The 17,130-nt window shown below is 43.1% G+C and overlaps 1 protein-coding gene across 1 annotated transcript in view; it reads left to right on the forward strand.

The window, feature by feature from the left end:
* Tango6 (transport and golgi organization 6) overlaps positions 1-17,130 on the forward strand; it is a 140,987-nt gene that overhangs the window by 62,855 nt on the left and 61,002 nt on the right. Inside the window, exons 7-8 of the mRNA XM_080276606.1 lie at positions 6,900-7,063; positions 7,337-7,516. Of these exons, the coding sequence (XP_080132732.1) occupies positions 6,900-7,063; positions 7,337-7,516 (344 nt within the window). The remainder of the gene's footprint in view (positions 1-6,899; positions 7,064-7,336; positions 7,517-17,130) is intronic.

The raw sequence follows: 17,130 nt of genomic DNA on the forward strand, positions 1-17,130 counted from the left end.
CTTTTACGACAAGCAGGGATACTGGGGGAGTATTCTTGAAAAAACCCCCTACCCCCAGGGGGGGTTTACACCTCTTGGGTGGGTGTGAGGGCGGCGAAAAGCTGCCAGCGTCGTTGGAGGTAAATGGGCATGAATCCGCTATTGCTTGGCTACAAACGAGAACTGAATTACCAAATAGCGGTATTTGGCAACTGCAGTGTGGCAGGGCTTGGCAACAGTTCTGATGGCTTAGAGGGAGACTCAACATTCCCATGGAAACCACTGATGCTTTCTCGTGCTTGATATTATGGTGCGAAGACCCATTGCCTCATATGAAGCGATCAGCACGGCCAAGGGTGGCCAGCATATCTGAATTACTAACTATGTGGTATTTGGTATCTGCTGTGTGGCAGGACTTGGCAACTGCTCTGATGGCATAGAGGGAGAGTCAACATTCCCGTGGAAACCACTGACACTTCCTCGTGCTTGAAATTATGGCACGGAGACCCATCGCGATCAGCTCAGCCAGGGGTGATCTGCATATCGCCTCATATGAGACGATGAGTGCAGCTGGGGTTAAAGATGCCTGGAGATTGCATTTTAACAGGTTGCTGAATGAGGAGTTTGACTGGAACAGGGATGATTTGGAGTCAGTAGACCCAGTGTTTGGCCCTTGGCCTTTGATTGATGCTGCTGCTTTGAGCAGGGCAATAGGCAGAATGCAGGGTGGGAAGGCAGCAGGTGTGCCTGGGTTAGCTGCTGAGATGTTGAAGGCCTCAGGAGATATAGGAGTGGTGTTAGTTACTGATTTGATAAATACAGTTATATATGAGTGTGTTCCAGATGATTGGCAAAAGAATGTGATTGTAAATGTGTTCAAGGGGAAAGGGTGATGCCCTGGAAAGAGGAAATTATAGAGGCATAAAGCTTTTGGACCAGATAATGAAGGTAATGGAGAGAGTTCGAGAAAATATGACTAGAGAAAGAGTGAATATTGATGAGATGCAGTCTGGGTTTATGCTAGGCAAAGGGACCACTGATGCCATATTCATTGTTCGATAGTTTCAGGAAAAATATATTGGAAAGAAAATGGATCTGTACTTTGTTTTTGTTGATTTGGAGTAGGCTTTTGACAGATTCACTACGGAGATGGAGAAGTGGACAGTGAGAAAGCTTGGTATTAGTGAGTGGCTAGTTGGAGTGGTTATGGCTGTGTGTGTCAGTGCTCACACCCGAATAAGAGTAAATGGAGCTTTGAGTGATGAGTTTTCTGGGTATATTGGTGTGCATCAGGGTCAGTTGTGGTGCTTGAAGCCTTCTCTCATGATTTCAGAAATGGACACCTGCAGTAGATGTATTCCAATGATTTGGTGTTCATTGCAGGGAATGAAAGGGAGGCGGAGGAGAGATTTAGCAAGTGGAGAGATGGTATGGGGCACAAGGGCTTGAGGGTAAAGGCAAATTTAAAAAAAGTGATGGTATCTAGGGTTGGTAGCAGTACTGTCAAAGAAGAGGGAAAGTGGCCATGTGTGGTTTGCAACAAGGGCATGGGAAGTAATTCCATCTAGTGCAGTGTTTGTGATAAGTGGGTGCATAAGAGATGTTGTGGTATTAGAGGCAGACTGCGAGATAATGCTGATTTCATGTGTTTGATGTGTCATGGAGAGCTTGTGGAGATTGTCAGGCATGATAGGATTGATCTTGCTGGTGAGTCTCTTGAGTGTGTGGAAGAGTTTTGTTACTTGGGATGTTAAATGCTGGAGGTGGGAACGGAGCTAGGTCTGTGGCTAGAGTGTGTTGTGGTTGGAAGAAGTTCAGAGAACTGTTGCCTCTCCTGACATTGAGGGCTCTCCCTCTGTGCTAAGGGATCTTTGTATGCAGCATGTGTTACGAGTGTAACGCTGTATGGTAGTGAGACACGGGCAATAAAGGAAAAGGATATTCACAGGCTCAGACGTTCAGAAATGACAGTGATTAGGTGGATTTGAAGTGCGTCCTTTAATGCAAGGCCTGGGGGGCTAGGTGTTCAGTGGAAGAGTTAAAGGGTAGGATGGGACTGGAATGTATAGGTGTTGTGATGAGGACAGGTAGATTGAGGTGTTTTGGGCATTTGGAGAGGATGGGGGATGACAATTGGGTGCAGAAAATGAGAAGTGTGAACATTGGAGGGAGGGTTGCAAGAGGCAGACTGAAAAAGGTCTGGGACGAGGTCATAGAGAGTGACCTCGGGGAAATGGGACTGAGCAGGGAGGCTGTCAGAGATTGAGCAGCATGGAGAGCCACCATATGGCGACCAAGACTGATGCATGCAAGCATGTTGGAACCTTCATAAATGAAATGAAATCAAACGATCATAACATGTGGACACAATACCTCAATAAATGGGTGACAATTAGTTGTGGAGCTTCATACAGTACACATGCAGTAGGCCAAACCTATTGATTTTCAAAGAACAGCATTGCAAATCAAGGACCACATGAACATGGGAGGTATGAAGTTCATTGTTTTGGCACAGGATCCATCCCAACCACATAATTATGTTGCACCACCTCCACCACTGTGAAACAGTAAATAAGCAACACAGAATGTCTCAACAGCTTCTTTCCTCTTTCACAGAATGATACACTTTACAAATGTATAAACAAACATACAGCCACCACAGCCATCCAGATCCTCCAGCCATACTGCATCCCTCGTGAAGCCCTACCAGACATTCATCTCTCAGAAACTGTCCATCCCAGAAAGACATGAGTGCACCTAGCCAGACTGTGATTTGGCCATCACCCTTCCCTACAACACCAATACAAAATACAGCCCACAGATAATCGTCCATGTCAGTACTGTAATGCAGCCCCCAACATCACAACACACTTGACTCACGTACCTCATTTCCACAACACTGACAATCCTTCAACATAACCTTAACCAAAGATCTCTGGGAACCCAATGCTAAAGTGGCCAGTTTCCTGCAATCCACAGGGTTCATCTCCGGATGCCCTAGGGGCTACAACAAGACACATTAGAGAAAGAACACGAGAGTAAACCACGTTGTGAGAGTGAACGGGTGATTTGTATTGCCAGGAATTTTACTGAATCCCACCGCTGCCACCAGTGTATTGGCCGAAATTTCTATGTATGCCACCTGTGTATTGTCCTAGTCTTTTTAGTAAATATCTCACTGCTAACCCCAGTGTACTGCCATAGAATTTGAATTGTATCTCACTGTTATGACGCCAGAGTAATGTTACGATGATTGTGATCCTACAAAAACTTTGATGTCACTACAATCTCTCCTCTTACAACAATTTCTTTTATCACCGCTTAGCATTGGAGTGTAAATCACCAGGATGCGCACTGAATTTAAAGTTAAGATTACAGTGGTGTCAGTTGGTAATGGGTATTTAGTAATACAGTAGGTGAAATTTCTATGCTGGTTCTAGTTTCCTTATTTAATTCAAGGTTGTATTAGAATTTATGGAGGATGGTAGGTGTGGTAACGTGATATTCTTTATGGCTCTCCATCACTGTACTGACCGTGAGCATAACACTTTTGACTTGCCAACGTGGCTGCCATTAAATTACCGAGCCCGTTTTAGAGTAACCCAAAGCAATTGGGGTATTTTATGTCCCCCTTTATTCCAAAATAGATACAAATGACTTATCTGACTTATGTCCAAACTGTAGGATCAGATTTCATACTGAATAGGTCGGCATGAATTTAGGTAGGCTTAGGATCTCGAGTTGTTATTCTCGCAAGTGCACCTTGTGGGCTGCCCCATACATAGCCATCAAAGAAGGGTAGTTGGAAATCCAAATTTAAAGAGTATAACATTGGTTTTAATCATACCCAAAATTAGATAAATGCTTAAATCCATAGACTCACTTCCCTAGTTAACAGTGTTCTGATACGCTTGCAACAGAAAGACCATATGAGTTATGAGTGGATGCCGTTCTCCTTGGTCACTGAAGGACTCAAGGAGGGACAATACTAAAATGATATAAAGACCACTTACTCAATAATACATCCTGCACCCCTCTCCAGCAATAACACTCTCCCTTCAATTGTGAGATTTAACTATAACACTCTGTACAATTAATGGTAAGACCAAATATGACCTAACTTAATACTTATACAACTTCCAAGAATGAGATTATCATTTTAGACTAATGAAATACACTTTGATTACATTATTTCCCTTGTGACTTATAATACAGAAAACTCCCTGACTTAGATTAAGGTACAATGATTGATCTTTGCCTAACACAGTTAATGGAGGGGGGGAAGTGTATAGTATGTAAGTGTGGTGACGCTTTTGGCAGATTACGACTTGATGTTAAAATCTACGAATCAAACGAAGGCGGTGGAATGAGTCACTCAAGAACTTTGCTATTGAACACACTATTAATCACTCTATTCTCTATAACTCTCAATGTGAAAACAACAGAAGGGGGGGGGGAGATTATGAGGCTTAAACACTGACCTGCGAATCAAACGAAGGCGGTGGAATGAGTCACGTATTCATATGCTCGCCCACGCCTTATATAATCTTGGATACCTCAGTCTGATTGCATTCGAGGATGTTAACTTCCGGTTACAGCTTTCACGCCAACAAGTATGTCTCACAACACTCATTTGGGAATTGACTTCTTTAGAGCTTATCGTATCTCATCAAGATTACACGACGATGGAGAAAATTTGAGTAGTATCGAGAATGATCACATCACTTAATATTAAGCCTTTGTAATGATGTTAACCAAATGTGGGAACGCACAATGATCGATATTTCGAGGTGACTAAACATATAGAATATTATGGACTGTTTCTCCCCTTCTGGCTCTTTCTCAATTAGCGTTTCTAACACTAAAATGAAGTGAGACCGAAAGTTATCTTTGAATTTAGTCGAGTAAGAGGTTATGAAGATTAAACCAATTTAAATGTTTGTCAACTCTGCTACCTGTGTGTTTTATGGAGGGGAGGAGGGAAGTGTATGGAGGGGAGGAGGGAGTGTGGTCGGCTGATGTGATAATGCGAACTACATAGTACATAGATGTTTGCTTCTAAATTATCTGTACAATACAAAAATCATTTTTATTTTATACTTATAATAAACTTATACTGAATATAATCCTTCACACTTATAATAAATTGTTCTTAATTACTATCTTACATCTAAGTTACACATTGTATTACATCTTAACCTAACTTACTGGCACTGCAGATTGACTGGATGTGAAGAATTGCGTAATGTATAAAAGAGTGTGAGAGTATGCAATTGAAGTATGAACAGAAGTGAGAAAGTGGGAGTATGAAATAGCAAGGAAATGTGGATGCAAATATGAGTGAGGGTGAAAGAGAGTAAGTGAATGAGAGTAAGATAAAAGTGTTGGAGCGTGAGTATGAGATTAAATGTGGCTGTGAGTGAATGCCTGGGTTGAGAAAGTGTAAAGATTGGTAGGAATGTGAATAAAAATGGGTGAATGATTTAGAAGGTGGAATAAGTGAGTCTGAGAGAGTAAGTAATAGAATGAGGAAGTGAGAGTGTGAAACCCTGAGTAAATGAACCTATGATTGAAAGAATGTGATAGTAAGTGAGAGAGAGAGAGAGAGAGAGAGAGAGAGAGAGAGAGAGAGAGTGAAAAACTGTGGCAGTAAGGATGAGTGAGAGTGAGTGAAAGTATACGAGTGAAAAAGTGTGAGGAAAAATGAGCATGAATATGACAAGGAGTGAGTGGAGTTAGTTAATGAGTGTGTGAATATATGTAAGTGTGAGTGAAAGTGTAATAAAAGATAGGATTGGCAGTGCTAGGTGGGCATCTGGAATGGAGCCAATTATACATGTACATAATTCCATATTTTTATGTATAATACCGTATAGTATGCAAATTTTATATATAGTTTTGCATAATGAGCTACTTTGTAGCTACAGGAGTGAATAGTGGAAGTAGATTTGACATGTAGAATTGCTTGTCTATGTGTATTTTAATTAAGTTAGCTATTTAGTAAGTTAGATTGTGTTCCTTGAAAGCAGTGATAAGAAGCAGGGAAGTGAGCATGGAAGTGAAAAAGTTGCTGCATGACAGTATTGTGATACCAACTTTAACGTATGGTAGTGAAGCTTGGACGTTGCTGGAAGGACACAAGTCGAGTGAGAGCAGTGGAAATGAGTTATTTAAGTGGAGCTTGTGGAGTCACATGGAGAGACAGGCTGACAAATGAGGATATAAAAGAGCGTTGTGGTGTGGATGTGGATGTGATAGGAAGCGTTAGGAGGAATACACTGAGGTGGTTTTTCCATGTGGAGAGGATGGAGGGTGAAAGACTGACGAAGAGATTGTATGTGAGCGAGGTGGGGGGGGGAAGAGGGAGGGGGAGGCCGAGGATGAGATGGAGGGATGGGGTGGAGAGGTATATGAGAGAGGAGGGTGTGAGTTGGGAGCGGGGCAGTGACATGGCAGGGGACAGAGCGACGTGGAGGCAATTTGTTTGTGGCCACCCCGAATGGGATTGAGACGTCTGGCAACAGATAGATACTGTAGATAGATAGATTGTGTTTAAATACCTTTTTTATGTGTCCATCTCCAGGCTTAGACTTGACAGAGTATTCTTGAGGCCCAGGAGGCCTACATGCCACACACCTTCGCATTTCACTCCTTTGGTGTACATATCCACCATTCATGCTGAAAATATGCATTGGCCATATCATTCAGGACTGATGTAATGATACAGTATTAGCTTGGATGCATTATGACATGTTAATGGTTCTCATAGAAGATTAGGAAGTTTAGCTTTAGCAAAATAAAAATAATTAAACTGTTCCCTGCTCCAGCCTGGAATAAAACTTGCATCATTTCGAACAGCAGCCACTGGACCTGAATACTGAACAGTGTATGTGCAACAAGAAGCATGTGTTTATTTACAGGTCTGTGAGTTGCTGCAAGGGGACAGTCTCAGAGGGGATGCAATACGTGTCATGGTTTTGACAGTGACTCAGCTGGCCACCCGCTCACAACAGTTGACTGCCACTCACATCATTGGGCCACTCCTGCACATACTTATCCAAACTACACTGCCAGATAGTGTGAAGTATGTTAAGTCAGCAGCAGTGTTCTTTGCACATAACTCTTCACAGCAGAGTGATATAATTTACAGAGTAGTATTATTTTCATATATCATCCCATGCTTTCTGTAACTGATTAGGATTGCTTTCCTCAGTCATTCTTTCGATCTGACTGCTTGAAAAAAATTATGCATAACTGCTATGCAGTACTTGATCAGTAGTTATTGTAAATGTTTATAAAACTGATGATTATTGCTACAGCTCTTGGGTATCATTAATCATTCATCCCTTATCTGCAGTGTGTGTCAGGGTACCAGTGTTACTGCCAGTTTGACCCGAATGTACAGGGTCTTTGTAGAGATCCCACCCCCTAACCCAGCTCTCACCTCCCTCCTGCGACCTGTTCTATGCCCTTTGGTGAAGATCGCAGCCCTGCCTACCACACATCTCCGTACCACTGCACGGCACATCATTATTCGGTTAGTTTTCTTTTAAGACATTCCTGGTGATGCCTCCACACTGATGTTCACTGATTTCTTGAAAGTTTTTACCCCATAGAGGTAGTTTCTGTTTACATTCGATGGTGAAAGTGTAATTCTGAAAGTCATTTTTTTTCTGTTTTCAATTGATCCATTTTCAAGATGACATGCACAGGTGAATTGTGAAAGGAATGAAGAACCCTTCATCATCATCATCATCATCATCATCATCGTCATTGTCGTCGTCATTATTATTATTATTATTAAAATCATCATCATCATCATCATCATCCACCCTTCAGTGGGATGAGGTAGGGTCCAGAGAGCCAGAACGAGCTTGACAGAATGTGATACTGATCAAAGTTTGCTCAGTTTTTTTTTTTTTTTTTTTTTTTTTTTTTTTTTTGCGAGGAAGAAGGAACCAAAGGCTGCGAGCCCTCAATTGTTGTTCCTTCCAAGAGAAAAACAAAATACAAGAGAGAGCCAAATTCAAGGTCCGATCATTTCGAGATGCCTGGACACACTACATTTGAAAGACTGGAGATCATAGGAAGCAAGAAATACAGACAGAGGGAGACAGTTCCAGAGTTGACCTGTTGCATAAATGAAGGACTAGGAGTAACGGTTAACTCTTGCATTAGAGTGTTGGATGGAAAAGGGATGAGAGTTTGCTGCTAGACGTGTGCTATGTGCCCGTCGTAGAGGTGGAGGAATGCATGCAGATAGTTCAGAGGAGCAGTGACCATTGAAGTAGCGATAGAAAAGAGATAAAGATGCAACAGTCTGACAAAGAGACAGAGGTTGAAGGGAGTCAGTAAGAGGAGGAGAGTTAATGAGATGTAAAGCCTTTGACTCCACCCTATTGAGAAGAGCTGTATGTGGGGAGCCTCCCCACACATGAGAGTTGTACTCCACACAGGGGCGGATAAAACCCCTGTATAGAGTCAACAAATGTGCAGGGGTAAAGAAGGAATGGAGTCGGCTTTTCACACCTAATCTCTTGGAAGCAGATTTTACAAGAGATGTAATATGATCTTTCGAAGATAAGTACTGAGTCAATGAAACCCCAAGCATGTTCAAGGATGATGCAGGATTAAGCTAAATATTATTAAACATTAGTGGGTATACCTGTCGAAGATTTTGTCGGGTTGATAGGTGTAAAAACTGAGTCTTTGATGCGTTAAAAACAACCAGATTATTTTTACCCCAGTCAGAGATACGAGCCAAGTCAGACATTAGGTATGCCATAGCTTCATCCCTTGTTTGTTGAAGTAACTGCTGAGATGGACGTTGCGGGAACCAAATGGAAAGGTGAAGGGTGGAGTCATCAGCTTAAGAGTGGATAGGGTTAGATGTACAGCTTAGAAGGTCATTGATGAATAAAAGGAAGAGAGTTGGTGATAGGACAGAGCCCTGAGAAACACCACTGTTGATAGATCTTGGAGAAGAACAATGGCTGTCTACAACAGCAGCTATAGAATGACCAGAAAGGAAGCTGTAGATGAAGGCATAGATAGATTAGGATGCGAAACAACCGAACTCACTGGCCTCACACTTTCCAGTGAGCGGGCTCCGCCTGCATACCGCAAGACCCTTCCGATGACGTCACCACTCGGAACACAACAAGTGCGTGCGCACACACGCACCAACAGCATTATGCACTAACACTCTTGTCCTCTCTTCTTAATTTGATGAAAGATCCCAAGGACGAAACTAAATGGATTATTGGCATCCTATACACACTGTGTATCCATTACATAGACTTTTGTTTAAGCACCATGAAGACCCAGTCTGTAACCACATACAGATATGTGGTGTCCCTTGAAGTATTATAATCCTTCTAGTCCCGGCTGACTGTTGCACGCAGCCTCTCGGTCGAGGCACCTTTCTTGGTGAAATAGTCAGCCAGTTGTTGAGATGTATCCACCCAAGACACTTCATCAATCTCCCCTTCCTGTATTGTAATATAGCAATATCAATGAGCAATCTTCTGTCTTCTACACTCCTACAGGAGTAAAGGGCGTCCACCAAACTCTTGTTATCGACGAAACACTTGATCTTGAAATCTCCACATCCAGAAACCTCACGCAATATGTTCACGAGATATGCAGCAGTTTCAGCACATTCAAGCAGCGCCAACGTTTCAGCAGATGAAGTAAATTTGAAGACCTGCCTGATCTTTCTAGTCTGCCAGAATAAGGGACATCTCGCCCCACTAGCATCTCCTAGGAAGATCACAAAGCCTCCCTGAGACCCATTGCCTACAAGGTTGGCAAAAGAGGCATCTGAAAAGCACTCTATATAACATTCATCGAGTGGCTCCATTCTTGGAATGTATAGCTTCATGTTGTCAGTCTTCACCCTTGCGATCATCTTGTTGAGCCTAAGCAAATCTGCTTCAGTAGCTTGGTTGCTAGTCATACTCAACTCACACACATCAAAGGCAATATCTGGTTGACTGTGTGTGGCAGTCCAATTGAGCTGCCCAATTAACACTCGGTACTCAGTTTTCTCAGATTCAGACAGTTCTCCTGATGTTACTGCTGCACGATGTCTGCTCAGCGTGGCTGGTTTCAAAGACGAAGCGTACTGGAACTGGTCAAGCATTATGCTGCCATCGCTGTTGGAGACGACATTTATACCAACATATTTGAAAGCTTTTGATTCCAAACTGCCGATGAGGAATTTTTGGCTCAACCTGTTTATCACTTGCCGCTTGAACTCATGTGTACCAGCCCAAAGGAAATCATGGACATAAATGCATATAATGCCTTCGATCTTGCCAGTATTACTCAAAGAGAACAGTGCTGAATCCACACTTTAGCTCTCAGACTCAGCAACTGATCTTTAACACGCAGGTACCAATGCCTAGCAGCATCACAAAGGCTGTAAACCATTTTCCTTAGTCTCCACAGCTTACGGTTTGCATATTCAGATGGAGGACGTAAATGAACAACTCACTCAATGTCATTACTTTGCAGATATGCAGCTTTCACGTCCATAGCGTGGCAGTCCCATTGGTTGGTGGAGGCAAAAGAAAGTGCCAAATGCACAGCCTCTTTTGAGCATGTAGGAGAGTCTTTCTGGAGATCCACGGTGTCTTCCTCAAATCCTCTGGCGACTAAACGGGCTTTAACAATCGGCTTCTCGTTTTTCATTTTTTCCGTCACAGCCCATCGAACCGTTATGGCATCTTGCCCAGCATCATCTACTACCTCATACACTTCATTATTCTGCCAGTTTGTAATTTCTTTTTCCTTGGCACATAATACGTCCTCAGAGTTGAAAAGAACAAGCATCTCTGCTTCATCATCAACTACTTCCCATGTGCTGAAATCATTTTGCAGATCCACCCAGTCAATATTGCCATCAGAGTCCCTCTTCAAATTGTAGCAGTGTTTGTACTTTCCAGTGGCTTTTCCCGCCCAACTCACAATCCTTCCAGTCACCAACTCTCCAGTTTCTGAATGTATTCCCTTTATACATTGACCAACAGAAACCTTTGAAGGCTCCTTAACCCCTTAACCGCGGGGCATCACTTTCGTGACGCTCGGGCGCAATGGATCATACTGCAGGGTGTCACTTTTGTGATTCTGTGTTATTTTGAATTCTCCCAAGCTTACAAGTGGTGGCCTGTATCATCTATTGGTACTGCCAATGTCCAACACTAGTCAGCACTCCAAATCTCATCTGTACTCCCATCCATTGTCGACAATTTAGCCATTTTTCCCCGTTCCTGACTCCCCTCCCTACCTCCCCTCCATTACTCTGTCCTCTCGCCTCCCCGGTCGTGCTGCGCTAAAGCAAATTTCCCCCAGAATTATCCACTGATTTCATCCATTGAAATAAGCCCTAAGCCTTATTCTTATACAAAATAATATATACCAAAAAGAAATAAGGTAAGTGATAGTGCTATACACCTTGATTTGGCTAATTATCACCTGACAACACCTCACATGCACTCGTTCACTAATTTCCCACGGAAATTTCCCCTTTGAAATATGCTGTATAATCTATTCTCATAATAAAAATATATATAAGAAAGGAAGGGAGAAGCCTAAGTGACATTTACATTCACCTGGAACTACCTACTTTTTTCTGTATTTTCGAGACTTCCTACTAATCATTTTTTAGCATGTACTGCTACTGCCCACCAATAGTCAGCATTCCTAATCTCATCTGTACTCCCATCCATTGGTGACAATTTAGCCATTTCCCCCCGTTCTTGACTCCCCTCCCTACCTTCCCTCCGGTACCCTCTCACCCCTCCCTACCTCACCTCCTTTATCCTTTCCTATCGTTTGCCCTGCCGCTCTGCGCTAAAGCAACTCTCCCCTGGATTTTTCCACTGATTTCATCCATTGAAATAAGCCCTATCCCCTATACTTATACAAAATAATATATACCAAAAAGAAATAAGGTAAGTGATAGTGGTATACACCTGGAATTGGGTAATAATCACCTGACAACACCTCACATGCACTCGTTCGCTAAATTCCCACGGTAATTTCCCCTTTGAATTATGCCTTGTAATCTATTTCCGTAATAAAAATATATATAAGAAAGGAAGGGAGAAGCCTAAGTGACATTTACATTCACCTGGAACTACCTATTTCTTTATGTATTGCCGAGATTTCCTACCAATAATTTCTTAGCATGTAAATTAGCAGCTGTCAGCCCCATTGTCACTGTCAACCCTTGCCTTCTCAGATAAGCCGCGCCGTTCAGTTCCTTGTCCTCCTCTGTGGTCAAAGCATGTCGCACTCGCACCCCGCCATTTCCACTGCTTCTGCGCCCATTGCAAAGGGCCCCGTGACCTCTACCCCCAGAAAAACTCGTGTGGGAAGCAGGAAAGGACTAAGTGACTCTGCAGTGGAACGTGAACTAGCCGAATTATCAATGATAATGATGGATAGTGATGATCCTTCGGGCGATTCGTGTGATGAGCCGGGTGAGGAAATCGTGCCAGAAACTCCTAGTACGAGTGCCTCAGTGTCCCAAGTTATCCCAAGCTCCAAAGGAAAGGAGCCCTTAGTGCAGCAAGAAAAGGAATTTGGGAAGGGAGTGAAAAGACGGCGGGTTTGCCCCGGAACAATGGCTCCGCGTGATCCAGCCTGCCATGAGTCCCGAGGTGAATCACCTCCCCGTTCCCCAAGCCCCACTTCGCTCATTTCTTCCTCTTCTTCTGCTGAATTTTCTCCAGAGTCGGAGTCGCCACCAGTATCAACAGTGAAGGCAGGCCGTAGAGGAAGAGGTAAATCCCTGACCCGTAAAAGTAGAGTTGCCAGAATTCATATATATACACACACACACACACACACACACACACACACACACACACACACACACACACACAGTAAAAGTCCATTAATCCAAACATGGATAATCCAAAAATCCCAATAAGCCGAATTTTTGAAGAAGGCTGACAAAAACTCCAAAAATAAAAAAAGTGAATACATGTGGATTGACTGAAACTAAATGGGAAGGTGAAAGGGTGAGAGAATGGGAATATGGTTTAGGTATATGTGTGGGAGTCAATGAGAATGAGAGGGCAAGGGAGGGAGTATGTCTGATGATAAGCAAGAAGTGGAAGGAGAATATAAGAGAGTATGGAGCAGTGGGTGCAAGGATTGTATGGGTGAGGATGAAAGTAGGTATACAAACGTGGGCGATTGTATGTGTGTATGCCCCGACAGAGGATCGAGTGGCAAGAGTGAAAGATGACTTTTGGGTGAGAATAGAAGCATGTATGGACAAGTTTGAGAGGAGCAAGAGAGTGCTGTTGATTGGAGACATGAATGGCAAAGTTGGGAATGTACGAGTGGATGGAGTGGTTGGTCAGTGGGGTGTGCCAGCTGAAGTAGATGGGAATGGTAGTGCTTTGGTGGACATCTGTGCTTGTAAGGGGTTGGCAATAGCCAACACCTACTTTCGTCATAAGATGATCCACCGGTATACATGGAGAGTAATCAGGAGGATGGATGGTGAACTTGTTGAACGAAAGGGAATGATAGACTACGTGTGTGTGGATAAACGAATGAGAAGACAAGTGCTGGATGCAAGAGTGTGGAGAGGGTGGGTGAATGGAGTCTCGGACCATCACTTAGTGATGGCCAAGGTAGAGCTGCAAAGAAAGTGGTTGAGGAGACGAAGGGGAAGACAGGAGGAAGCAGCTCCTGTGAGAAGAGTGGAGAAATTGCAAGGTAGTGAGAAAATGACAGAGTATAAGAGCATAGTGGAAGAAAGATTGGGAAGGTATGAGTTAGAGCAGATGGAAGGGGTGGAAGACGTATGTAAGATATTCACGGAAGAGATAGGCGCAGCGTGTGAGGCGGTTTGTGGAGTGAGGAGGAGATGCAAGGGTGTGCAAGGGACAGCATGGTGGAATGATGAGGTGAAACGAGCTGTGGAACAAAAGAAGAAGGCATATAGCGAATGGTTAGCGAGCAGAGGTAGGGGAGAAGATGAGAGAGAGAAGAGAGAGGTATATGTGAGCAGGAGAAGGGAGGTTAAGAGACTGGTGAAGGAGAGTAAGAAGAAAGTGATGAAGAGTTTGGGAGGAATCTGAGTGTGAATTGGAGGGAGAGTAAGAAATTGTTTTGAAAGGAGGTAAAGAAAGTAAGGCAGTATGAAAGGGAAAATAGTAGGGGAGTGAAAGATAGGAATAATAGATTGTTGGTGGAGAAGAGAGAGAAATTGAGGAGATGGAAGGAGCACTTTGAGGATTTGTTGAATGTAGAGAGTGAGAGCAGTGTGAGTATAAGTGGTTGGGGAATGGCTTGGAGAAGAAGAGATGAGAGGAGGGAGGAAGAGATCAGTAGGGCGGAAGTAGTGGAAGCGATGAAGAAGATTAAGTTGGGAAAGGCCCCAGGAATTGATGGAGTGTGTGGTGAAATGCTTAGGTATGGGGGTGAGATTGTTGTGGAGTGGATATGGAAGTTGTGTTGAATGGCTTGGGAAGAGGGAAGAGTTCCAGAGGACTGGAAATCAGGTATGATTGTTCCTTTATACAAAGGAAAAGGGGAGAGAGAAGTATGTGGTAACCATAGGGGTATTTGCCTTCTTAGTGTGACTGGTAAAATATATGGTAGAATACTCATTGATAGGGTTAGGCATATGACAGAGGAGCTAGTTGAAGAACAAAGGGGATTTAGGAAGGGAAAAGGGTGTGTAGATCAGATATTTGTTCTAAGATGTTTAGTGGAGAAGTATCTAGAGAAGGGAAGGAAAGTGTATGCTGCCTTCATGGACTTGGTATGACAGAAGAGATAGGCAAGGTATATAGAAGGTATTAAGAATATATGGAGTGGAGGGGAAATAGTTGAGTGCTGTGAAGAGTATGTATGAGGGAGCTGGGGCTACGGTGCAAGTGGATGGTAGCTGAGTGAGTTCTTTGATCTCCATGTGGGACTGAAACAGGGTTGTGTGATGTCTCCATGGCTGTTTATTATATACATGGATGGGGTTGTAAAGGAGGTGCAAGGTAGGGCAGTGGATGTGGGGGTGACTCTAATGAATGAGGGTGAGATTTGGAAGCTTCCGATGTTGCTGTTTGCTGATGATACAGTATTGTTGAGTGAAGATGAATGGGAGTTGCAAGGTTTGGTGAATGAATTTGGGACAGTGTGTAGGAGGAGGAATCTGAAAGTTAATGTAAACAAAAGTAAAGTTATGGTGTTTAAGAGGAATGAAGTCACAGAGTGTGCAGTGAGGTTGGATGGTGAGGATATGGAGAATGTGAGTGCATTCAAGTACTTGGGTAGTGTGATGAGTAAGGCTGGAACTTTGGAGGATGAAGTTCGTGAATGGGTACAGCAGGGAAGGAAGGTTGTTGGTACACTGAAAGCAGTGATGAGAAATAGGGAGGTGAGTATGGAAGTTAAGAAGTCACTGCATGATAGTACAGTAAAACTTCGATATGACGGACTTCAATATAGTGGAATTCGCTTTTATCGGACTCGAGGAGCCAAGTGGACTAAATTCTTATGGGTCAGGAAAACTCCAATAAAGCCAAAAGCAGTCCTCTCTTGGAATAAACGAAGAAACAAACAAACGGAGGAGATACCATAACATCGGTTCCTCCACTCTCTCTCCACCTCCATACCTTCCCTTCATCCCCGTCACTCTCCTCCTCCATACCTTCCCTTCCTCCCCGTCCCTCTCCGGTGAGAGAGAGAGAGAGAAAGGTAAAATTGAAAATTAAAATAACAAATGAGGGAGATAGGCATAACCTTGGTCCCTCCTCTCTCTCTCTCTCTCTCTCTATCTCTCCCTCCTATATTTCCTCCCCTTCTCTCTGTCTCCGGGAGAGGTGAAAGTGAATGAAAAAGTGAAGGTTTGTGAAGGTGAAAGTGAAGGTAGTGTGAAAGTGAAAGTGAAGGTGAAAGAAAAAGTGAAGGTGAATGTGAAAGTGAAGGCAAATGTAGAAGTGAAGGTAGAAGGTGAAAGCGAAGTCAAAAGTGAAAGTGAAAGTGAAGGTGAAAGTAAAAGTGAGGGTGAAAGTGAAGTTGAAGGTGAAAGTAAATGTGAATGTGAAAGTGAAGGTGTGAAAATGAAGTCGAAAGTGAAAGTGAAGATGAAATGTGAAAGTGAGGGTGAATGTGAAGGTGAAAGTGAAGATGAAAATGAAGGTGAAAGTGAGGGTGAATGTGAAGGTGAAAGTGAGGGTGAAAGTTAAGGTGAAAGTGAGGGTGAATGTGAAGGTGAAAGTGAAGATGAAAATGAGGGTGAAAGTGAAGGTGAAGGTAAAAATGAAGTCGAAAGTGAAAGTGAGGGTGAAAGTGGAGGTGAAAATGAAGGTGAAAGTGAAGGTGAAAGAAAAGTTGAAAGTGAAAGTGAAGGCAAAAGTGAAAGTGAAGGTGAATGTGTGAGTGTACAGTAGGTGGAGGTGAATGTGAGAGTAAAAGAAGGGAGGGCAAAAGTGAAGGTGAGTGAATAATTGTAAAGGTAAATGTGAAAATGTGAAAGTAAGGTTGCAAATGAAGGTGAAAGGGAAATTCAAAATGAGTGATAGTGAAAGTGAGTGTGAAGGTGAAGGTGAATGTGAAATGAGCATGGAAGAGAATATGAAAGTGAATGTGAATGTCAGAGTGAACTGAAAGAGAAGGTAAAAATGAATGGGAAGGTGAAGATGAAGGTGACGATGAAGTCAAAAATATGTGAAGTAAAATAAAAGTGCCCAGTGCGGAGAGAGAGAGAGAGAGAATAAATGCATGAATGGCAAGCAAACCTCTGTGCATAACAAAAGAAGTCAAGAGGGGAGTCCTGATGTCACTTTTATCGGACTTTCGCTTTTTTCGGACTGGCTTAGGCCCCAATTAGTCCGATATAGTGAGGTTTTACTGTATTGTGATCCCTACCCTGACGTATGGAAGCGAGGCGTGGACATTGCAAGAGGGGAACAAGTCTAGAGTGAGGGCAGTGGAAATGAGTTTCTTCAGAGGAGCATGTGGAATGACGTGTAGGGACAGGTTGACGAATGAAGAAGTGAAGGAACGTTGTGGGGTGGATGTGGATATGGTTGAGAAGATTAGGAGAAATACACTGAGGTGGTTTGGACGTGTGAAGAGAATGGAGAATGAAAGACTGACTAAGAGGGTGTATGTAGGTGAGGT

Source organism: Coenobita brevimanus, chromosome 65, assembly GCF_032717465.1.
Source record: "Coenobita brevimanus isolate Jiangsu-jjx chromosome 65, ASM3271746v2, whole genome shotgun sequence".
Classification (NCBI taxonomy): domain Eukaryota; kingdom Metazoa; phylum Arthropoda; class Malacostraca; order Decapoda; family Coenobitidae; genus Coenobita; species Coenobita brevimanus.